This window comes from Hyaena hyaena, unplaced genomic scaffold, assembly GCF_003009895.1.
Source record: "Hyaena hyaena isolate Hyena2069 unplaced genomic scaffold, ASM300989v1 scaffold_403, whole genome shotgun sequence".
Lineage (NCBI taxonomy): Eukaryota > Metazoa > Chordata > Mammalia > Carnivora > Hyaenidae > Hyaena > Hyaena hyaena.
This window is the reverse complement of record NW_024081035.1, coordinates 723,445-749,114: the sequence shown is the minus strand read 5'-3', so window position 1 is coordinate 749,114 and position 25,670 is coordinate 723,445. Positions and strand designations below refer to the sequence as shown.

At 34.3% G+C, this 25,670-nt stretch overlaps 1 protein-coding gene across 2 annotated transcripts in view; it reads right to left on the bottom strand.

Annotated features, from left to right (window-relative positions):
• Positions 1 to 25,670, bottom strand: part of TOP2B (DNA topoisomerase II beta) — a 65,977-nt gene that overhangs the window by 6,876 nt on the left and 33,431 nt on the right. For both annotated transcript variants that reach the window (XM_039251933.1, XM_039251934.1), the window contains exons 13-32: positions 25,482 to 25,607; positions 20,292 to 20,402; positions 20,106 to 20,211; positions 18,802 to 18,911; positions 18,366 to 18,458; positions 18,160 to 18,274; positions 16,447 to 16,568; positions 16,097 to 16,245; positions 15,328 to 15,559; positions 13,488 to 13,622; positions 12,770 to 12,970; positions 11,579 to 11,774; positions 11,342 to 11,433; positions 8,413 to 8,568; positions 8,180 to 8,263; positions 6,158 to 6,352; positions 3,793 to 3,937; positions 3,178 to 3,339; positions 1,523 to 1,724; positions 530 to 609 (exon numbers count right to left, since the gene is read on the bottom strand). In XM_039251933.1, coding sequence (XP_039107864.1) covers positions 530 to 609; positions 1,523 to 1,724; positions 3,178 to 3,339; positions 3,793 to 3,937; positions 6,158 to 6,352; positions 8,180 to 8,263; positions 8,413 to 8,568; positions 11,342 to 11,433; positions 11,579 to 11,774; positions 12,770 to 12,970; positions 13,488 to 13,622; positions 15,328 to 15,559; positions 16,097 to 16,245; positions 16,447 to 16,568; positions 18,160 to 18,274; positions 18,366 to 18,458; positions 18,802 to 18,911; positions 20,106 to 20,211; positions 20,292 to 20,402; positions 25,482 to 25,607 — 2,812 coding nt within the window. The remainder of the gene's footprint in view (positions 1 to 529; positions 610 to 1,522; positions 1,725 to 3,177; positions 3,340 to 3,792; positions 3,938 to 6,157; positions 6,353 to 8,179; positions 8,264 to 8,412; positions 8,569 to 11,341; positions 11,434 to 11,578; positions 11,775 to 12,769; positions 12,971 to 13,487; positions 13,623 to 15,327; positions 15,560 to 16,096; positions 16,246 to 16,446; positions 16,569 to 18,159; positions 18,275 to 18,365; positions 18,459 to 18,801; positions 18,912 to 20,105; positions 20,212 to 20,291; positions 20,403 to 25,481; positions 25,608 to 25,670) is intronic.

Here is a 25,670-nt window from a genome sequence, read left to right as displayed (position 1 = left end):
TGAAACCTGCTTCACATTCTGTGTCTCCCTCACTCTCTGTCCCTCCCCGACTCATGCTATCTCTTTCACTCTCAAAAATAAACATTATAAAAATTTTTTAATGTATAGGAAATAAAACATATACACCCCAATTAAATTTGCTTCTATTAAGGTTTTAGTCTTTCAGCTACTATAGTTTACCACAACAAATCTGAGTATCAGGCCTCTTGTAGCTTTTAAAAAAAACTGTCACATATATATTCACACTGCCATAAAAATCAAATTTCATCTTCCAAAATTTTTCTGGTATCTTTTTCTCTCATTAAAACACCACATCCACATCCATACACTCCATACACACAACATCTATCTATCACCCTCATGGGTTCCGTAATGCCTATTTTGACCAATTAGTTGGTACTCATCTCAGGAAAAGTAAATAAACCTTATTACATTGAGGGAAATGTAAGAAGGTGGTAAGTTTTCCACTCCTAAAAATCCATAGCGATAAATACAGTAAGTAATCAATGAAAAGACTAAATGAGCATACCATCTTCTGACTTCTGAGAGTATGAAGGAAATGAGAACAGATTCCCAAAGTCTTGACCTTTTTTGTCATGTGAAGATTTTCTATTAGAAAGAAAAATTAATCACAATATAGTTTAAATATAGTTTCAACCTTGGTAAGTTATATAATGTGCGGCAGGATTATAGTTACAGTTCTCTCATCGGTTTCTCTTTGTCAAAGATATGGGAACCAAATTTTTTTTTTCTATCTCATATGCATAGGTGTGCATAGAAATACACCCAGAGACACCAGAAACCAATGATTTAACAGAATGGAAACTGAGCAAAAGTTATTCAAAATATCACATTAAATATTACGATTAACAGAACTGTTCCAGGATTCAACATCAGTAAATTATGGCCAAAAACCTAAGGAAAAACTCAGAATCTCTGTCAGTGTCCATGCTCAATAATCCTGTTTTTAATTCTAGACTGCATATGGTAAAACACTTCCTTTAAAAATCTAAAACAGCTTACAAACTTCACATCCTACACATTAATGTTCAATACTCTCCAGAGGCAAAAAAAAAAAAAAAAATCAAGGCCAAAGCTAGGGAAGAAAATTCAATCCTCCCAGTTCTCCAAACCATGTTGTCAGACAGTGGCCCATAGGGCTGCTGCTGATTTTTCTCAAGTTTTACCGGAACACAGCTACACTTAGTTACACATAGCTTACGGCTGCTTTCCTGCTACAATGGCAACAACTGGGTAGCTGCAACAGAGACCATATGGCCTGCAAAGCCTAAAATATTTACTATAGGTCCCTTTATGGGGGGAAAAAAACTGCCAATCCATGCTCTAAACTATAGACAACAGTTCTGTAAACAGCTGTGACATTACCCAGAGGTTTTCCTTTGTGAGGACCTTACCTCAAATGATGATAAATTCCTATACACAGTTTAGTAGGAGGTCTTTGACAGATGCCTAAATAATGAACTGTACCATATAACTGAATAGTAGTTACTTTATTACTTACTCTGGAGTAGCTTTTGATTTGCCAGGTGAAAATGTATATTCATCTTTATCTAGGCCATCTGAAGGAACGAATTCATCTTCCCCATCATTTGTTATGGGAGATGCTTTCACTTTCAATTCCTCTAAATCATTATTGTCTTCATCATCATCAGCATCATCATCCTCCTCTTCTGAGAAGTCAAATGTGTACTTAGGCCTTTCAGCTAAGAGGAGAAAAACCATGAATGTTAAATCCAGCTTTATCTACATGAAATATTACAAGTAACGGGGTTTGAAAATATTCCAGCTATCTCTAAAAATAACAAAAGAGGGAAAAAAGACAAGCATTCAGAGGAAAAGCCAACAACTTTGGCCGCAGTTATTTTGATGGCATTAAGGATTAATCTTGTCCTGCTGCCCAGGAGGCTAAGGCTACACATGGTACATGGGAGCACAAACTGATTAAGATTGTTAGGGTGCAATTTGTCACACCTAAATATTACTCAAAAATAGTGAGGAATATAGGCCATTGTAAAAGTGACTACTAAAATTTCCCATTTCTGCAATTACAAAAGACAAATTTTACTAGTCTTAGAAAATGCTGAACTTTCTCTTAAGCTCTTACATAAAAACTTCTCTCTTCTATTCCCAATAGTTTTATTATGAAATAACAGGCAATAATTCTTTAGATGAATGAGAAATAGGGATAATACCTAAACATATTACTAAACAATAAGTTAATATAAAGCATAAAAAGGTACCAAGTATGAGGAAAGGCACATTGGTATAATGCAAGTCAGTCTTATCATTTCTAGCATATATTATGGAATAAAATTTTTTAATAATTTGGATGCTATGTAATTTTACACTTCATTTTAGGCGTACGAAAAAGTCCTAAATACAATTTTGAAGTATCTATTTTAATAGATTAATTTTCACATAAGTTACTCTTATTAAAAATTCACCTACATTGACTACCTGTGCACATTTAGAAGAGAAATTCAATCACTGGTGATTAGAGAACCAACGAATTTAAAGCCTGACACAGAATTTTAAAAGTATCTCCCAGAAATAAAACAATCATAATAAGTTATCACTCATTTTAACTAAATTAGGACTTAATAAAATTTGACAAGAATCTTTAAAATAGAACACTCAATTTTTAACTACTTGAAAACTTCAAATTAATGAATAATTAGGATAAAATTGCATGGGTAACAGCAATACAGAATAACAAAATGGTATCTTCATCCTAACTCTAGCACTGCAATTATATAAATTATGCTATGTGCATATAATCAGACTTCTAACCATGAAATTTTTCTACCATAGGGTAGAAAACAAAACAAAAACTATGAAGCACTTCTACTGATCTATCACTGTTGATATTCTCCCAAGAAACAATTTTCAACAAACATCTTCAAACTGTGGAGGGCAAGAACCAAACATAAAAATCAGTAAGAAAACATGATTGACTTTAGAGAATTCTGTGCCCAACTTTGCTAAAATCATTTTCTAAAGCAACTTTTTTATCTTCATGAGCTATAACTTCTGAAATACTAACAATTTAGTACTTTAATCGCATTGGGAATACTAACAATACCAACTTACATGAGTAATACTAACTTGGGCAAACTATAATATACAAGAAAATAAATATAAAATGTATCAAAATACCAGCTGCTCTCCTAAGCAAAGAATCTCTGGGAATAACCACAGGCTCTGTTTCTTCCAAGTCACTTTCTGACTTGGAATCATCATCTGACCAAGGATTCCGCTTCTTCACTTTCTTTGCAGTGGATTTACCAGATGATGTAGGTGTTTTTCTCACCCTGGTACCTAAAAATAAAGGAACAGTAAGATGTGTATCAATATTTATACCAATGTTTTTACTAAAAATAAAACTTCTAGTGAAAGGTTAATTATAAAATAACAAATGTTTATGAAAATTGAAGACATTACATCAACTACTAGAGAAAAAGCACAATAAAAAAATCTAGTAATACCTTCCTTGTATATATATTTTTTTCTTCCTCACAAAAAAACTATGTAGGTAGGAGCACCTGAGTGGCTCAATCAGTTAAACGACAGACTCTTGATTTCAGCTCAGGTTCATGAGACAGAGCTCCACATTGGGCCTTGTGCTGACAGTTCATGGAGCCTGGTTCTGATTCTCTCTCCCCCTCTCTCTCTGCCCCTCCCCCACTCACGCTTGCTCTCTAAATAAATAAATAAACAAAAAATTTTTTCTTAAAAAGAAAGAAAGAAAGAAACTTTGTAACAATTCCTCACCAGGTTCCTTTTTCTCCCTTTTGGGTTTAGGACCTTTATTTACAGGAGCTGATGGGATCAATACCTCTTCTCCTGTACCCTCTACTGGCGTTCCACTGAATTCTTCATCAAATTCTACTTTTACTGCTGTGGTATCAAGATCACCCTATACATTAAACAAATAAATAACCAGGAATAAAAAGAAAAATTAAATTAACACCATCCATTTTAGAGCTACATCTCCAGACAATAGATCACTTCTTCATATCAGATAAGTAAAAAAATAATAATCCAGAAGACTCTGATCAGACCATCTTCTACTTTGTTTATCTGGAGCAAACGATATTGCTTACCACTCTAATATTCTGATACACTCTATGAAATAGCTACTTAAAAGCAACCATAAAAAAAAATAAGGCAGCTTTTGATTATCAAAGGGACATTCAGACCAATAGCAAAATACACCAATGAGTACCTGCAAAGTAAGTTCCTATAGTTCAGGTCTCTACATACCAGAAAAAAATCACAGATTCTTGAAGGAAGATAAGCAACACATGTCATGCACTGCTAGGCATTAGTCAAAGTCTCCCTACCCTAAGATTATTAAGTGAAGGACACCAGGACAAGTCATTATAATACAAATTACAAATATGGAGGGAGGTATAAAAGTAACCCAGGAGGAGAAGTGAGCAACTCTGCCCAAGGCAGGGTCAGGGATGACTTCATGGAAAAGGAGCCTTGCTGACTGGGTTTTGAAAGAATCATAATGTTTGCCAAGTGAAGAGACGGAAAGGAGGAAAGAGCATCCTAGAGAAAAGACACAGAGGCACGATCACCACTTTATGTTTAACAAATTACAAATAGTCTGCCAGGATTCAAGGGAAAAGAAAAGAGTAGGCACATGGAAACACAGGGAGGTATACAGTTGCTATTATCACTGGTAGAAACTGTGTGCAGTCAGTGGGGAGTCACTGAAAACTTTTAAGCATTTGTGCAAGTCAGACTTATTTTTGGAAATATCACTTGGGTAGTAAGAGACAAGAGAGAGAAGAATGAAGTACAAAAATGTAGAAGTCATGATAAGGTAACTAGAAACAGGAAGACTAAGAGGAACACTTTACATTAAAGAAAACTTACAGAATCGTAAGACAATATCAATGGGGACCAAGAAAAGGTGGGGGAGAGATTTTGGAACTGCTTCTTAGGCAGTTAGTAGGATTTAGTTACTGATTGAATGAGAAAGTCCCAGGTCTTTGGCCTGTTTGTGATGGGTGATAAGGCACAGATGTGGAAGAGGTTTTGAAATCAGGATAATGGCCTCAGCTTCACTTACATGGAGTCTGAGGGGGCTCTGGGCAGTCAGGTAGCTGTATTAACCTGGCACTCCTGAAAACATTACGACTTAAGGACGTAGGTTTAAGAGTCATCGGTGCGAGTGAAAAAAAGCTCTGGGCACAGAGGAGGTTACTTGAGAGTATGTAAGGTGAAGAGAAGAGTGCTAAGAACAAACACCAACTGAAAAGGAGAGAAGCCATTTCCTAGGGAAGAATCTTTGTGTGGTGGGAAGCCAGGTAGGAGGCAAACAGTACCAACATGAGTTTATCAGAACAGTAGAAGAGAGTGATCTCTCTGGTATCACAAAGTTCCTATGCTTTAAAAGGGAAGAGCATCCCAGCTCTGAGGCTCATTTCCCAAGCTCTAATTAGACTATTGGGTATATCTATCTATCCCCTAGGCTCTAAAATCAACCCACCCAGAAAAATCTGCTTCTTTCAGACCATCATGCCTCCTGTTTCCTCAACTCTGAACAGCCTTCTCAGTCCGGCTACCTCTTGCCTAACAACCTTCTAAGAGGAGCTTAAGTCCATACTTTTAATTCCTCAACACAATCAATCAATGCCAATGACATGGGAGGTGCTTGATAATTTTTAAACTAAATAACAAATAAATAGTAAAAGAAAGCTTACTTTGAAAACCAAACAGACACCGTTCTGCTTAAAAACTTCCTTAATCGGTCATGATATAGAACTTAAGTTTATATTTTAAAGCTGATATCCTTTTTTTGGTGGTTGTCCCAGGATTTTAATCAGAATGCTGCTAAATAGACTATTTCCAGCTCTCATTTTAAAAACACAATCAACTAAGTAGCTCTTTACATATATGTGGATCTTTGACTTATGTTTTCTTTCCATGGACCAACTACTCTCATAGAGGAAATGATTTCCTAGCACAGTGAAATGTATTAGAAACAAAGCATGATTTAATAAGCACACGGTAAAACTGAAATACATACATATATACACATGCATATATATATGTATATATACATATATATCATTAGGAAGATGGAGTCTACCAATGAGCTAAAACAAAAGAAATGTCATACCTTTTTCCTCTTCAGCAACTTTTTGCTGGCATCTGCCTTCATAGCAGTAATTTCAGGAACTATTCTTCTCCCATAAGGGGAAGGCATTGTCTCTTCCAACTGAAGTTTCTTCACCTTAGGTTTGCCAACTTTACCTTTTATGGCTTTCCCAGCCATTCCAGCCAGAATATCTTCTCGTTCTTGCGCTTCTACTTTCTAAAGTATAGTAATTATTTAAAAAGGGTGGGGGGGGTGCACAAAACAACTCATTAGAAAAGGAATTCCTACTGCATAAGAAATTAACACTACAGTAAAACCTTGGTTTGCGAGCATAATTCATTCCAAAGACATGCTTGTCATCCAAAGCACTTGTATATCAAAGCAAATTTCAAGAATCATTGGTTCAGTTGTCATCATGTGATGTTTGGTGTCACATACTACTCATATTGCAAGACATCACTCATCTTGCAGATAAACAGGAAATCTTTGTAGCATAATAGCTTAATGGAAATAGCATAAGCTTTGAAATCAGACAGACCTGGATTTCAATCTTAGCACTTTATCAGCTTAAACTAATACAAGAAATAAGTTATAATTTATAGAGCACCTATTAAATTCTAGGGATTAAAAATCATGTAATCCCCATTTTATGGACTCTACAAACATGAGTAACTGCTCTTAACCATAATGATATATAACTCCTCCCTCAACAAATTATTTAACCTCTCTAAACTTCAGGATCTTCATCTAAATAACTACTTAATAAACTCTCTCATTTGGGGTTGTGATGGGAGTCAATCTAGAAGGATTATACAGACCACAGTGCTAATATACAATAAATATTCAATTAATGGTATCGTAAGATTTAAATGATACAGAGGGATATGAAATTTAAGTTTAAATCTTTTTAGATGTAAAAAGCTACCATGTCCAGAAAAAATAAGTTGTCTGGACCTATTCTGCTAATTATCAAGTATAAAATAAGGTGATGAATTAAAAGTAAAATAGTAAAAAAAAAAAAGGGGGGGGGATAGTGTTATTCACTGGGACTGTTCTGAGTGATGGTATTTCAATACCAAGGAAATTTATAGGCATAGCCACAAAAAGCTTTCTATCTTTCACTATGTTAAGAATCAGTGATCAAACTTGAAAAAATAGTAGACTATCATTAATATTAATCAGAAACAATATGTCCTTTTAATGTATGCCTATTTCATGTGTCAGCAGAAAAATAAAGTGTCAAATTTTTAAAAATCTAATTCATTAATCTAAGTCATATTATGACACTTGAAAGATGATTAAGGAAACCTAGGACAACAGCACTAAAAAATTCCAGTAATTCTATAAGGCTACCACCCTCATTTGTAAGGGTCCTAATTCTGATTTAGGTCATGAAAATAAAACCACAACATGTGGACAAAAATCAATGAAACAATTAAAAGGAAAAAATAAAGGTACTATCATATGAGTAATAATAAATAATAATTGACCTTGTGCTACTCAAAATCACATGATCATATTGCTAACCTTAATTTAACTCTAAGATTTTATGTGAGTCAGTTGCTTCATAACAAATTGGGCAATTTTAGAAAAACTTTACATTTTTATCTTTCTCTACATTTTTTTTCTCTTTAAGAATTAAAATTCTACCTGGAGAAAACTAAATTATAAAAAAGTATTAAAATTTCTCTGTTATAAACCTAAAGACAAAATTCCACTTTGTAAAAGTTAAAGTACTTATATTCAATCATATGTACTTTGTTCTTACCTCTTTGGGGACAAAGAAACTGAATCGATAAAATATTCTGAAGTTAAGAAAATTTAACAGAAATTCAATTTATTCTAAATTTTAACTCCATATAGCTTTTTACACTCATCTACACCAAATAAAACTTTTCTTTATAACTTCATAGAGCTAGAAGCTTAATCCTAATGCACCCTATAAACACATTAACCTTTACAGATTTAAAAGAAACTGAAATAAAGAATTTTCATTTTAGTTCATAAACATAGTTTTCCAAACATATTTTAAGGGATACCTACATCCAGTTCTTCAACAAATGCTGCTAAATCTTCTTTCCAAAGATCTGAAGGAGATTTTCTTTTAAGATCATTGACCTCTCGCCCCTATAATAAAAAAGTAGTAAAATTTAAACATTCAGTAATTTGATAAGGTATAAAGGGTAAATCAAAATACTTCTTTTTGTAAAAAGAAAAACAAAGGAATGGATAATACTGAAATAGTTTCAAATTATTGAACCCACAAAAGTTCATACTTTTGCATCTCTCTGTTTAATCAGTTCTTCAACTTTTTCTTTAGTAAGAGACCACAGGGACATATTTAAAATATAATTAAAATCGGGGCCTGAAGGAGTTCCTGAATCAGAGGAACTATCATCATGCTGGTTTTGCGTTTCTTCCTCTTCCGCTGCCTGTAAAAAATAATAAACTTTATATTAGAGTCCTGGATAGTATCAAATCATGCTGACTTTTATTGAGTATGGAACTAAAAATTCCACAAATGTTATACTCTTAATGCTATTATCTTCAGGGTGGTTGGGATTTTAGATTTCTATCTGCAGGATTACAATGTAAAAAATGTATTTACTATAAAAAGTCTCTAAAATACACAATAAATCTTCAAAAGGAATGTATATTCAGTCCCTATTTATCTAGGAATCTGATGAAAAGTTAACTGCTTTGCCCAGGCATTGAGTCATAAAATGAGAAGACACCACATCTTGAAATTAATAGAGTGGAACTAATGTTTTATCACCGCATCTTGTCAGATTTTTATATTGGTGAGTGAATTAATAATTTGAAACCCAAAATAAGTATCACTTATAAAGAATGTTTTATACTTGTAATAGAAATATGCTAAGGTAAAATCACTAAGCAGGATTTCTTAATAAAAATTCTCTAAAGCAAGAATATTCATGTCAGAATGAACAGAAAGTTCAATTAAGAATCTAACAGCTGGTGAGTTAGAGTAAGAATTGTGAGGACTATTCTAAATTTTTAATTTATAAGGTCTTTTTTCATAGAAATGGTTGCAATAAAAATCCGCTTATGCTAATATTAAATTTCAAAATCCAGTGAAGTTAATAGAAGTTATTATAGGTGACATCACCTTTAAGGTTTTTAAAATAACAAGAACCATTAAATAAAACTGCATTTGAATTATTTAAGGCACTCAGATAAGTAAAAAAATGACTGAGTTAACCATGACATTCCATGAAACAAAATGTTCACTTTTGGTAAGCAAAAAATGAAAAAAAAATGCTTTCAATTTAGTTTAAAATTTTCAGTAAAATAATGTATATACACACAAAGTAAAGTTTAGTGTACTTTAAAATAAGGGATAAAGATAAAAATTGAAAGCAACATGCTTCACTATAAAACGGAATTATGAATTCAATTAAGCAACATTAGCCAAATAAGAAATGCTGTTGCTGAGCCAATAAATGATTAAAAAGTACCTAGACAGATAGTACTTACGATAAATTGGTAAATTCTACTGTTTTTAAAAATTCTTCATGAAACAGTGTGTTTCTATTGAATATTTAGGTTGTTACACTACTATTAAAATTTTATCAGGCTGTCATAAAATCCTGTTTAGATCCACACTCTAAAAGTCTATTTGTTCTAGGTTTGGATGACACCCAGAACATTGGCAAGACTCTATGGATATATGTGTATCTACCACTGTTAACATAAAGATAACTAAGGATACTTTCAGAAATCAAGAATAAAAACTTTAATCTTATAATTATCTGCTTTATAATCCTCTCTTCTCCAACTCTACACAACAGGACACTCTTGTAAGAGCAGCTCCTTTTGTTACCCTCACCCCCAAAGTGAACACATGGCCAAGATGCTGAAAAAATTGTGACGGTGACCATGAAATTACTAAAACCAACCACCAAGTTTTACCCATGAAGTCTACTTCCACTGGAAGGGCATTCTCAAACCCTAAACATCTTTATCTTTTAAAACTAAGCATTAAATTTACTAACTGACTAATTTGTTTTAAGATATAGTTTAAACCAACAATGATACAGAAGGGCAAGCAGTGTGTAAACCATAATTTGGGGTTTAAAAATGCAGTAAAACCTCTGAAAGGAAAGCAAAGTACTTGGATCATCTTAGTTTTGAACACTCCCCATCTTGTCCTCCCCCATTTTCCCCAAACAATAAATAAGCCGATTATCTATATATAATTGCTAAGTATATAATTTATTCTAAATTTATTCACTCTAATATCTGGCATTCTATGGACTGTTCAAAATTTTAAAAAGCTTAAATAAAAACAAAAGCAACACTTCAATGTAGTTTATAAAAAACAGGAAAAAACATTGTGGGTTGAGAATTCATAAATGTAGGGAAGTGTCAAGTTTCACTTTAAGTTATATCATAACCATTATCAGTGTCATGTATATACAACATTCTAATTAAGAATCATTTCCATAATGTTCTTCCTTTTGTACATTTATGTTCTCAATCACAATGTTGTATTGCCTTTTTAAATTTTTCTTTTAATTATATACAACAGAAACTTATTTTTGAGAAGAATCTCAAAGTTTCAATATTCTATTCACTGAATACTAGTACTTTATGATCTGAAATGGACAATCTAATAAATATCAGACTTTTAATCTGAAGTTCCAGGGTTTAAACTTCTAATCAAAGATCTAAGCATAGGACAGAGCACACACCTGGTGCTCAATAACACTATAATATTGAAGATTTTGTCTCTAGTTTTCCCAGCATAACCCGAAACCAGACCAAGCGAATGGTGACTGGATACCACACTACAGCAATAGTCAGACCAGTGTGAAATCATTTATGTGCTACCAGTGTAGTTCCCAGGTTGTACACATGCACCGCACCAAAACCGCCACCACAACTAACACCCTTTAATGGCAGGCTCAGAACAAAGGCCAAGAAGACTGAGCTACCTTCTCACACCTGGAGTCATTTCTCCAGGGCCTGGTTGAGTCACACTGGCAAAGTGCTTTGTGGTGGGTGTGCACTGCAAATTCCTGAACTGTATCTGTTCTGTGGATAAACAGAAGACTTCAGTCTCCATACAGAGAACTCAGCACCTTTACAGCAGTATTAAATTTAAAATTTAGGGGGTGGGTTTTTTGTTTTGGAATTTGCTTTTAAAAGCTTCTCTGAACGTCTTGTTCTGCAAATGATTACCTTTTCTTGTGCTTCTTTCCAGGCTTTCACTGGGTCAGATTCATAACCTCTCTGGACTAACATTTGAATCAAATCTTTCTTTGACCTATTCTCTATGTGAGGGAAAAATAAAGTTAGGATCAAGAAAAGAGATTCAATTTGTATTTGTTTATATTCTACTGATAAAAATGTCTTCTATTAATAAAGTTTTTTTTTCCATTTTAACTAATTTTTAAATTTTTAAAGGTTGCATCTTACCTATGGTAATTTTTCCCTGTATCTTCTCTAAAATGAAACGGGCTTGATTATTAAGCTTTGTAGATTCTGCTCCCAACATTCCTACAAGCCACTCCTTACGTAAACCATAATAACTTAATCGTAAATCAAAGAATTCTTTCAAAATGTCTTGCACAGTTTCATACTTCTTGAGACATCCCATATGATCAAAGAGTACCTAAGAAAAACACAAAGGTTTTGAAGATGACATAAATCTGTACTGGTATTTTTTAACTTGCAGGACATCTACAGTATTTAAAACAGCTACAATATATTTAAAGGAACAGACACCACCACTAAATGCTTGTTAAAGAGAGCCAAAATTATTAAGTAAACATTCCTTCAGTGACTCCAAGAAACTGATACATTCAATTCTCAAAACTATGAAAATACTTAACATAATTTTAAAAGATAAATAGGTCCTTTTAAAAAAAGGTTCTTATTCAAATGGACACAAAACCATCTAAGATTTTTTTTCAAACTAAAAACAAACATATTCTATCTCCGAGTTTACACATGTTAAAGTTCTCTCCCCATTATACCCAATAGAGGTATATTTGTCTCTTTTTTGTTTTTTACAATATGCTAGAATTCATTCAACCTTCCTCAATTTGGAAGAAAATTTTACTTCTTCCCATTCCTTGTTCTCCTTTTTCTGTCTTTCTTAGCAGATTATGGCAGTTTGTCTTAGCCGCTATGCTACTGGACTTTTTCTTTTATTCTTTCTTAGGTCTAAAAGCTAATTTGGAATGGAATGAGGGTTACTCACACATGTTCATTTTCTACCTCTCCAACTACATACAAACACAAACTAGTAAAGCAGGTTAGAGTTGTGGGGAGATAAGTACTCCACAATTAAAATGCTAACAGATACAAGCATAAGGGACATGAAAATCTTGCACCAATCATTCTCGTAACTTCTGGTCAGTGTACATATCCTTTGTGTTCAAGCCCAGGTGCACAAATGCAGAGATGGGATTACGAGTTAGTGGATAACCAGAGAGGAAAAGGAATGAACCTCTAGATTCTTCAGCAAATATACGGGGCGGGGGGGGGGGGGGGGGGTGGGATCATTCAGACTTATCATAGCTACAACCATCATGAAGCCAACTGCAAAATTCCAACTCATGGCATGGAAGAAACATTACATTAATAGTAAATCAAATCAATTACCATGGAATTACAAGTAAGAGTAGTTTGAAGTTTAAAAACTTTATGCAATCCAGCAGCTTCTGCTTGTGCAAGCTTCTCTTCAGTCATTTTCACCACAAATTTCACAGTTGTATCAGTATGATATTCTTTATAATCAGAAATTAATGCTGGTGTTTTATCTGTTCCATTTAGCATAGGTTCCAAAACCTGTTCTTTGTATACCTACAAAAGATATAAAAATAAGTAATTCTTTTCCTGACACACACTTGTACTCTCATACTATGTCACGCAATTTTTAAAATATTCCCAATTCTGGTGGGAATCTATCATCTCCTGGCCAGCTCTACAGAGGACAATACATGGGGGTCTCTGTGGGGAAAGATATACATGTAAGGGTTCTGATCTGCTCATACACTACAAGGCAAGGAAAGGGCTGAGAGTATGAAGAGGGTAGTATCAACAACATCTGACAAGAGGTGACACGCATATACTTTTAGATCTGTAACAGCTGATACGGACACAAACTTGTAAGGGTTCAAAGCTAGCTTAAGTCACTCTACATTTTAAATTAAACTTCAACATTCAAAGCACAAATTCAATCAGAGGGATCAAAAATGTATAAAGGAATTTTTAAACACTGTACAGACTTAGGACAAACAATGATGGAATCATATTCTTCCCAGACAGCATTACGTAACGCACTGCCCTCCTGACAGGCAGGTCACATATGAATACTAACCTGTGTCCAAGTTCTAACGGGAAGCTCTGTAATCTCTACTGTGTTTCTATCCACCACAAATATTTCACCACTGACGGCATATTGGTTTTGACCGAGCTCCTGGATCGTTCCTTTAAAGTTTTTGTAGTTTGGAAGCTGCAGAGAAAAATAAAAATAACTTAAGGCCCTGACTTCTCTCTTAACTGCCTATACCACAGTTGAATGACCCTTAGTCTATGGTCTACTGCTACTGACAGTCAACATGACTGAAACCAAATTCGTCATCCTCAATAGTCTGTCTCCAAATAATCACTCAATCTTGAATTCATATCTTCTGTGAATATAATCTCAACATCTCCCAATCTCAAAACCTTAGCTTCACCTTTCCTAGTCTTTTTAGATTTTGTTTTTAAGCCTATTGCCTCTATTCCTCCTTCTCCCCTAGATTAATAATCTTTTAAAATCAAACTCCTCGGATGTTATATTTAAAGCCTTCCACAACCTGCACCCAATGTGACTTTCTACCTTTTCTCCAATGATTTGCCTTCCAGGCCACTACTCTCCTTCCATACGGTCCTTCAATATTTTGAATATTCTTAAAATACAAACATACATATAGATAGATAGATATAGATAGATAGATAGATAGATAGATGATAGAGATAGATAGAGATAGATACATATATGGATATGTATAGAAAGAGAGAGAGTGCACATGAAAAGTACTGACCAAATAGATTGACTTAATATTCTAAAATGTATCTGAAAAAATTAAGACACAATAATCATAAACCATTTTTTTGCTTCTATTAGAAACATTTTAGAGTACTTTAAAGTATTTAAGGGGGGAAAGATTTTAAATCATACTTATAACCTGATGTTTTGATATTAAAATATAAGAACAAAATAAAACCTGGTGCTTGCTTCGGCAACACGTATACTAAAAAATGAAATAAAACTTGGAGAGAAATACATAAAAATATTTTGTTTCCATAAGATGGTTTTATGAAGTATTTTTTGCTCTGCTTATTTATATTTTCTACAATGAGCACTATAATTTTTGAATTTTTGTATTGGAAATACACTTTTAGGGACATATGCGTGTCTCAGTCAGTTAAGCATCCAACTTCAGCTCAGGTCATAATCTCACAGTTAGTGAGTTCAAGCCCCACATTGGGCTCTGTGCTTACAGCTCACAACCTGAAGCCTGCTTTGGATTCTGTGTCTTCCTCTCTCTCTGCTTCTTATGGGCTCATGCTCTCTCTCTCCTTCAAAAATAAACATTTAAAAAAAATTTTAAAACATAAATACACTTTTATTTAAGTATATCTTTATAAAGTGAAACTTCCAAATGATTTTAAATCATGTCAAAAAAGGGAAGACACTTTGTTGAGAAGTTTTTCTTGGAGGGTGCTTGGGACAAAATAAGCACAGTGGATGATATAAAGATAAAAATAAAAATTATGAGGATACATTAAAATATATACAATGTATTTTTAAGTGTCCTTATACCTCTAATAGGATTTGTTTTTAGAACAAAAACAAAGTTGCAAATAATTGTCATAAAAGTATTATTCTCTATATAATTTAGATATTTAAAGGCCTGAAAATGAAGTATTTTTAATTTTCAATAGAAAATTAAATCCTTATCTCCATAATCCTTATTCTCCAGGCTTTTTCCAAACTTTATATCTTTTACCATAAGCACATATCAAGCTACACACTAATAAGGTCTTTATGGTCTACAATATGTTCCAAAATGAAAATGGTTCCAATACTTTTCTAAAATGATTGGACTTTCTAGTTTACGTATTATCATTTGTTAAATATACAATATAAGCAGTAAGTTCTAAACAATTACCATAGGATGAGGATCCAAGCCATCTAGCATTCGTCTGACGTTATTCACAATTTCCCTAGCATCATAGTTGGGTAGTTTACAAGCCCATCCAGTACCAATGCCCTCAGCACCATTTATTAAAACCATGGGAATTATTGGAATATACCACTCAGGCTCTACACGTTGATTATCATCATAAAGGAATTTAAGCAGGTTGTCATCCACAGCAGGAAAAAGCAGTCTTGATAAAGAGCTAATGAAAGGGGGGGAAAAATATGGAAAAATGGCTTGGTTTTAGGAAATAAAACTTTATACATAATTAAAGACTACATTTCCAAGATTAAGAACGCATTTTTTAAAAAATTTTATTATATGTGCTTAACAATATAATTTACTAAACTTATTACCAAATAGATTTTTCAGGCAGAAAGCCAGAATAAAATAGCCCTATTTTACTTATGTGCTAACTTACTAGCCTACATAATTTCTTACTATTGGTAAATAATGTTTTCTGGATTTTGTCTTACTCTGACTAAACCCCAAAACTTCTCTTCAGCCTATACAGTAAAGTTGGATCAGAAAATATCCTTACGTTAATTAGGACTGGTTTCACCAATAACTCACAAACACTGAGATCAAAAATACTTCATTCTATTTGCAATCAAATAATTTGGAACATTCACCGAGTACCCAATCATCTCTCCATATTACAATTCTGTTAAACCTTTAGTTCCAACAGAAACTTCAAACAGAACTTTATACCACTGTATTAGCAAAAGCAAATTGTTACCTTAACATTGTGAAAATATAACGAGGGCTTGCAGCATCTTTACCACCATGAAGCCGAGTTCCAAACTGACCAATTGGCTGAAGCAAGTTAATGTTGTTACTTCCCACAAAGTTCTGAGCCAAATTCACAATAGTCATCATCAATGCTTGCTGCAGCACAGAAACAGAATAGTATGTTAATATTCTAAATTCTGCATACATATTCCCTAATTTTTATTAAAATCCAAATGCTTTGGAAATGTGTAAGAGAATCAAGAACTTCTAAAAAGAAAAAAATACTTTATTATACTTAATTATCATTCTTCATGCCAGTAAGTATAGTTCTCAGTTGACCCCAATCTTAACACTTACTTCTCCATGATGGTAAGCAGACATCTCAGCAACAGATCCAGCCAACTGGGCAACTTTCACTTCACGCTTATCATTCCTCTTGAAACAGGTAAATAAAACTTTACGTTGGCCTGGCTTAAAGCCTGTTTACAAAAAAAACAAAAACAAAAACAAAAAAAACCCTCTTTTAAAAATATAGTTCCAGATATAGTTGCAATGTTTCTTTCAATGTCAACAGTGTTCTATATATTCAAGAGAAAAAAGCAAAAATACAATTTGCTTTTGAAAAATAACTAAAATTGTTACCTGAGATTCTCTAACAAAGTAATTACACAGTAACATTTTATACCATCTCTGTCTATTCCAAAAGTGAAGTACCAAGTAAAAGCCCACCTTCTGGTCTTAAAGAATTGCTCAGTGGCACCAAATCCCTTTCTCAGGAGTTGCCAAACATCCATACACCCAAATGTCAGTTGTAACTAAAGTAGCGACAAACCATCAGTGATCTTAAGAAGTATATTAGGGTATCCCAAGTCAGAAAACCCTTATAAAGAAGAGGTGTGTTATGGCAGTTAAGAATGCAGACTTTAGAATCCCACTAATCTGTATACTCTTCTTAACTTGGCCATTTACCATTTGACTTTTTGCAAATTACTAAGCCAGTAAGTCTCAGTGTCCTCATCAGTGTAATAGAAATAATTACCTTCCTAACAGGGTGATCATAAGGATTACATGAGATAACGCAAGCAAAGCATTCTGCTTCCTTATCATTCTTCTTGCTCTAGATCAGTGAGCATAGTAATAAGCTTTTCAGTATATGCTAGCTATCATAATCATCGTGGGCCCAGAGCATGGTAGAAACAAGAGGATGACAAAACATGGCCACTTCCCTTGAGAATTTTATAATCTAATTGAGGAGGCAAAATTGACACAAGTAAAATTATAGGCACACAATACTGGGATAAAAGTCTAGGCATCTGAAACCAATTTAGACTGCAGTTGTTAGAGAAGACTTCACAGAAAGGATGTAACTTAAAGCTGAATAACATGGATGGGTAGAACCATCTGCTACTAGCTGAAAACCTAAGGAACATAAAGATCAACTTGCTAAAAGTTATAAAATGAAAATTAAATATTTCTAGATAGAAGACAAAAATCTGCTGTAACTACTGGGTACCAGTTTCTAAATATTTTTTGGTAAGTTAGATAAGGTATTAGGTTTGGGGTACTGAAGTATAAAGGTGTTTTTAAAGTTTTGTCTCAGGGGATGCCTGGGTGGCTCAGTCAGTTAAGCGTCTGACTCGATTTCAGCTCAGGTCATGATCTCATGGTCAGGAGATTGAGCCCTGCGGACTGTCAGCACAGAGCCCTTTTGGGATTTCTCCCCACTTTCTCTCTCTCAAAATAAATTAAGAAATCTTTTTTAATAAGTTTGAGTTAAATATTTTAGAACTTATTAAAACCTGATTTTACTTTTTATAAATCTGCAATCAACTTGGGGCAAAACCTTTAAAACTTTGCCTTAAAATTAATTTTCCTAAAAAAACTTAAAAAGAGTTTTAAAAGATTCTAAAGATTCAAGGACTATAAAAGATTTCAGTCCTACCAAAGATCTCAAAAACAAATTCAGAATTTTAAAATTCATTATAAGAATGGCTTAGCATACATGAAATTAAAATATACTCAATAACTACATACAAAAGTGAGAAAGATTTTCAAACAAAACCTACTTACCATCAACAAGAGATGGTATAGATCTTTCATTGTCTGAGTTTGAGAAGAGAATCAATTCCTTATTGATGAAATCATTATAAGTCAAATGCTTTGTTGCTGTACCATACAAAAATTGCTAAGAAAAAAGTTACATAGCAATACAGTCATTAGTCCTGTATGACTTTTAATCTCCTTCTTCCCCCCAACCACCACTCTTTATGACTAACCTCTGGTAAGCCATGCAACCTACGCTGTCTCCGGTCTTCCATAAAATTTGTTAACCATTCTTTTCTGTCATCAATCTTCTTCTTACTGAATGCCTGAAAGATTTCAGGTAACAATTTCAAACATTAAAAATTAAATGAATCTCATTATACCATTACAAGTTATAAAGGCAAATAGCTAATTATTAATCTCTCAGAAATTAAGGCTTTTTCAAATATGCTTTTATCAGAGATATACCTGGACAGAAGTCTTTCAATTAAAGAACTCTGAAAGTACAGCATAACTTATGTGTGACTGCGGTGAAGAAACACTAAGATTAACTAGTTTGGGCATTAGAGTTCAAAAGAGACTTATCACAGAAAACCAAGACTAGAAAGAAAGGAAGGGCGGGTAGGAGGATGGATATTAGGAAAAAATGTTTTAAATAAACTTGATTACCAAGGTAATGGCAGCATCATCTTCAGGGCCAGCATATCTAAACAAGATGCGGTGCCTTTCCATATCAGCAAAATACTCCTTTGCTTCTTTAGCTGTACTGGTACCCAACCCTGCAGAATTTAAAAAATAAAGCTGAAAATAATCCAGACAGAGAACAATAAATACTACATGATCTCACTTATATGTAGAATCTAAAAAAGTTGAACTCAAAGAAAGAGTATAAAATGGTAGTTGCCAAGGGCTGGGGAGAGGGACATATGGGGAAAGTTCCATCAAAGAATACAAACTTTCAGTTATAAGGTGAATAAATTCTGGGGATTTAATGTATATAGCATGGTGCCTATATTTAATAATACTCTATTATATACTTGAAAATTGCTGAGAGAGTAAATCTTAAACGTTTGTTCTATAAACAGAAAAAAATTAACTATGTGAGGCGATGGATACATTAATTAACTTGACTGTGGTAATCATTTTACAATATATATATCAAATCATCCTGTTGTACATTTTAAATGTATGTATAATTTTATTTGTCAATTATTCTTCAATAAAGGTAAAAACTTTACATGAATTATGAACATTAATGGCTGTTTAAAACCATTGGGTGAAAAGCTGACAGATCAAGCTGGTAACACCTATAGCAATGGGTCAATTTTAACAAAGAAAAATCAGATATTACATGCCTCTTGACATAAATATACAAAGTCACCTATTAAATATTATTGCCACATAAATCTAAATCTGTATCAAGCCTCCGATTTAACCACCAATTTTTTTTAACACAAAATAAGGGACAAAGGAACATACTATATATATTTAATAAAATTACAGTGACATGGGGATGAGCACTGGGTGTTATATGGAAACCAACTTGACAATAACTATTTGTAAAAAAAAAAAAAAAAAAAAAAATTACAGTGACAATCAGCAAATTCAGAATATGGAAAATTATACAAACAATCCAACCTTTTGAACAAATAAACTACAAGGGGAAAAAAAATGAAAGAGACACAATAAATTACGAGTTAGCAGATATAGCAAATGAAGTACAATCTGTGGACCTTGATTGGATTCTAACAAAAATTTTTTTTTTAATAATTAGGAGAATTTTAACAACAACTGAATAAATATGTAAGGTTAGTAAGTAAAGGTATGATAATGAAATTATGGACATCTTTTGGATGTGGGGGGAGCTGTTGCTGATTTTCTAAAACAAAGTTTCAAATTATTTTATACTGAACTCAAAAATATCTTTATGTCAGTAGTAATGTCACAAAATTTAAGTATTTTACAATACAAACCTTTGTAGTACTTTATTTTCCAGGCTTTCTGGTTTTCTATATGTTTTTTCCACTCATCAAATTCAGGAATACTATAGAAGGAAAGTTCCTGCTTATTTTTGCTAGCCTTAAATTAACAAAAAAAAAAATTAGTTTTGTGCTATTCTTTAAAACAACAGTATAAAAATAAATTAATGTGAATAGTACCTTCACAATAGGAGTAATGAACTCTTCAAGAAAACCATGCTTCAAAAGTGATGGCCAATTATGATGGATGAAATTAATAAGCAGGCCTTTTATGTGAGAACCGTCTTGATCCTAAATAAATGTTAGTACAGAGTGCTATAATAATTTTATGAAATAAAATTATTTACATAACCAAAATTATTTACATAACCAAATTCAAACCAAAGTATGAACACATCACACGCAAAATTCCATTCAAATTTTGGAACTACATTTTATAAAACAGTAAAGATTATCCTTTAGATGATTACAGTAAATATTTTCTTAAAATTCAAATAACAAATATGGCTAGTGATAGACAATCTTCCTGTCATGACAAAATATACTATCATTATATCTTTTATACAGATTTCACTAAAAGAATGATTTAAGGATGGAAATACATAAAACATGGTTATAATGCCACTGAGCAATGAGATGTAGTAATCCACAGAGTACAGGTATTCACAAGTATTCTCTTAATATAAAAACAACTAAATCTTTGCTTAAACTTATATAGCAGCTTTTTCAGTGGAAGATTTTTCTCTACAAATGCTTTTAGTTAGGGTACATGAGACATGCAGCTGGATGCATATGAAAATTTTCCTTTTCAATTTTCTGGTTCTTTCCTAATTACTGACATTTTACTATTCAAGTCCTACTTTTTGCACATCCCAAATTATATTATCATATACAAATATTAACCAATATCCTAAGTGGTTAAGATGGCGGAGTAGTAGGGTATCCTATGCTTTTCTTGTCTCTGGACAACAGATAAATATCAGATCATTCTAAACACCCAAGAAATTAATCTAAGGACAGAGAAAGCAACTGCATAACTCAAGGGAGAAAAGAGTCCACATCATGGAAGGTAGGAGGTGCAGAGACATGTGATTTGGGAGAGAAGAGAATCGCGGGTGTTGCGGAGGGGAGGAAGCCCTGATCATGGAGGGAGGAGGGAGGTGGGGTGATAGAAAGAGACACAGGAGAGAGAGCTCAAGGGAGCAAGTGAGAGCTCGTGAGCACACAGCACATGGGACTGCACAAGAAAAAAACACCTCCCCAAAACCACTGAAAGGGAAAAAGAGAGAGGCTGATTATTACAAGTTTTTATAAGCAACAGAGCTCCACGTCCGAAGTTAGAGAAGTGTGTGCCTTCTCCAGGGTGGAGGCTGGCAGACCCAGGGGTATAGTTGCAGAGGAGGGTAGAGGCCTGAAAGCAGACAGCGTAGCCTATGGATCCCCTGGACTGCACTGGGAGAGACAGTTCCTCTTCCTGGAGTGATTTGGGAGAGGAGGCATTGCATCTCAGAGGACAAGAGTTGGCAGGTGACACTGAGCTGCCCTGTTAGTTACAGTTAGCACAGGAGCAGAGGCACCTCTGAGGGCAGCTAACCTGGATGCTGGTGGTAACAGAGAGGTCATTTTGTCCTGGCCCATCAGCACTGACGAAATTTAGTGAGCAGCACAGTGCCCACAACGGATGCTTGAAATGTTTACACCAAGCTCCGCCCCTCTGCGCTCTGCAGGTACTTTTTTACTAAGGAAAGTATGCCTGAGAGTCCTAGAAGCAGCACAGCGGGCCCCACCCCTAGAAAACCAGCATGCCAACATCCCCGTCCCCCCACTGCATCCACCAAGACTACTGACCACAGAGTGCCTTCAGCTCTAAAGGAAATAGGATCTAGCCTGTTGAAACAAACAGATCAAAACATACTTCGTTAAAATTCACCATACACTAGACAAGGTCCAAACACTTCCCACTGAAGCAGGGAGAAACGCTACAGAGGATTGACCTAAGGGAGAAAAACAGCCAGAACACAAGAGCAGAGTGCATACAGCATACATCAGAAACACTTCCCGAAGTGCCGGACCCTGAACAATATATGATCTCTTCTTACTATAGCCATTACTCTCAGGGCCAGGAACAGTAACAGGCTTTCCTAACACACAGAAGACAGAGACCTAGACAAAATACCAAGACAAAGTAATTCATCCCAAAAGAAAGAAGAGACCAGGGCCAGGGAATAATCAAAACAAAAATAAATAATATGCCTGAAGCAGAATTTAAAACAACAATCATAAGGATACCAGCTGGAATTGAGACAAGCATAGAAGACACCGGGGAGACCTTTACCACAGAGATAAAAGACCTAAAAACTTGTCGATCTGAAATTAAAAATGCTATAGCCGAGATGCAAAACTGACTGGATGTAATGACCACAATGATGCAAGATGCACAGAAATGCACACAGAAGATAAAATTATGGAAAATAATGAAGCTGAAAAGAGGGAAAGAAAAATATTGGATTATGAATGTAAACTTAGGGAACTCAGCAACTCCATAAAGAGTGTTAATTCACATCATAGCAGTTCCAGAAGAGAGAGGAAATGGAGCAGAAGGTTTATTTGAACAAATGATGGGTGAAAAGTTTCCTAATCTGGGGAAAGAAACAGAAATCGAAATCCAGGAGGCACAGAGACAACTCCAATGAAAATCATCAAAAGTAGGCCAACACTAAGACATATCATAGTAAAATTTGCAAAATACAAAGATAAAGAAAGAATCCTGAAATCAGCAAAGGAAAAGAAATCCCTAACCTACAAGGGAAGACAAATAAGTTTGGTTAGCAGCCGATCTCTCCACCAGAAACTTGGCAGGCCAGAAAGTAGTGGCATGATATATTCAACATGCTGAGTGGGGAAAATACAGAGGCAAGAATAGTTTATCCAGCAAGGCTGTTATTTAGAATAGAAGGGGAGATAAAGAGTCTCCCAAGCAAAAATTAGAGTTTGCGACCACTAAACCAACCCTGCAAGAAATATTCAAGGGGAATCTTTGAGTGGGAAAGAAAGACGACAAGAAACAAAGAAACAAAGAACAGGGAAAATCTCCAGAAACGACGACTTTATAGGTAATACAACAGCACTAAATTCATACTGTTCAATAATCATCCTGAATGTAAATAGACTAAATGCTCCAATCAAAAAAATAGGGTGTCAAAATGGATTAAAAAAAAAGAAGACTCATCTATACCACCTATAGGAGACTCATTTTGGAACCAAGACACTTTCAGACTGAAAGTGAGGGGAAGGAGAACCATTCATCATGCTAATTGACATCAAAAGAAAGCCAAAGTAGCCATACTTATATCAGCCAAACTAGATTTTAAACCAAAGACTGTAACAAGGGATGGGAAAGGGCACTATATCATAACAAAGGGGTCTACCCAATAAGATGATCTAACAATTGTAAATATTTACACGCCCAACCTGGAGGCACCCCAATATATAAATCAATTAATAACAAACATAAACTCATTGACAATAATACAATAATAGAGGATGTTAACCCCCTACTTATAGCAATGGACGCATCATCTAAGCAGAAAATCAATAAGGAAACAGTGGCTTTGAATGACACACTAGACTGGAGGGACATAACAGATTCATTCAGAACATGTCATCCTAAAGCAACAGAATACACATTCTTTTCAAGTGCACATATACATTCTCCAGAACAGATCACACACTAGGTAACAAATCAGGTCTCAACAAGTACAAAAAGACTGAGATCATACCATGATTATTTTCAGACCACAATGCTATGAAACTTGAAGTCAACCACAAGAAAATATTGGAAAGACTACAAATACATGGAGGTTAAAGAACATCCTATTACAATATGAATGGATTAACCAGAACATTAAAGAAGAAATAAAAGAATACATGGAAACAAATGAAAATGAAAACACAACACTGTTTAGGATGCAGCAAAACCGGTCATAAGAAGGAAGTATATAGCAATATAGAAAATACAGCAATACAGACCTAACTCAAGAAGCAAGAAAAGTCTCAAATACACAAACTAACCTCACATCTAAAAGAGCTGGCAAAGGAAAAGCAAATAAAGCCTAAAGCCAGCAGAAGAAGAGAAATAATAAAAGATTAGAGCAGAAATAAATGACATAGAAACAGACACATGAAAAGATGCTCAACATCACTCATCATCAGGGAAATACAAATCAAAACCACAATGAGATACCACCTCACAACTGTCATAACGGCTAAAATTAACAGCACAGCAAACAACAGATGTTGGTAAGGATGCAGAGAAAGGGGGAACCCTCTTACACTGTTGGTGGGAAAGCAAACTGGTGCAGCCACTCTGGAAAACAGTATGGAGGTTCCTCAACAAGTTAAAAATAGAACTAGCCAATAACCCAGCAATTGCACTACTAGGTATTTATCCAAAGGATATTAAAATAGTGATATGAAGGGGAACATGCATCCTGATGTTTACTGCAGCACTATCAACAATAGCTAAGGTATGGAAAGAGGCCAAACATCCATCAACTGATGAATGGATAAAGATGTGTGTGTGCGCGTGCACACACACACACACACACACCCCGGAGTATCACTCAGCCATCCAAAAGAATAAAATCTTGGCATTTGCTACAACATGAATGGAGCTAGCATGCATTATCCTAAGCAAAATAAGTCAGTCAGAGAAAGACAAATACACTATGATTTCACTCATATGTGGAACATAAGAAACAAACAGATAAACATAGTGGAAGGGAAATAAACAGAGAGAGAGGCAAACCATAAGAAATTCTTAACTGCAGAGAACAGACTGAGGGTTGCTGGAGGGCAGGTAGAAGGGGGAGATGGGCTAAATGGGCAACGGGCATTAAGGAGGGCACCTGTTGGGATGAGCACTGGGTGTCATATGTAAGTGATGAATCACTAAATTCTACCCCCAAAACCAACACTAGATATATGTTAACTAGAATTTAAATAAAATCTTGAAAGAAAATTATCGTATGGATTAATCTCTCTTGCTCATAAATTTCACCATTTCCTTTCAACTTTTAGATAGGTTACAACCCCCTAATACTAGATAGTACAATACTACAATGTGTTCTACTCTTCTTATACTTATGCATTTAAAAACATTTAAAATAACCAAAAACGCCAGTTGCCCAATAAATCAGATAATGTATAATATGCTTCACACAAACAGTACCATTAAATGTTTTCCATCCCACCTTTGACGTACAATCATTTTCACTTTTACTTTCAGGAAGCAAGTCTCATGAAACAAATATCAAAAGGGCACTCTGAAAAAGATGTAAGTTTTAAATATGTGGCAACCTTTAAACCAACCTGATCAGTCATAATCATAATTTTTCCATAGCGTAAAGTTTTCAGGGATTCTGCATCATCATAACTTTTCTTGTATTGTAGACCAACTATTTTGATAATATTGTTTATTTCTGCATTTTCCATGATCTGTGCAAAAAGAAAAAGAATTCAGAGTATGTTAAAAGTGTTGAGGGGCACCTGGCTGGCTCA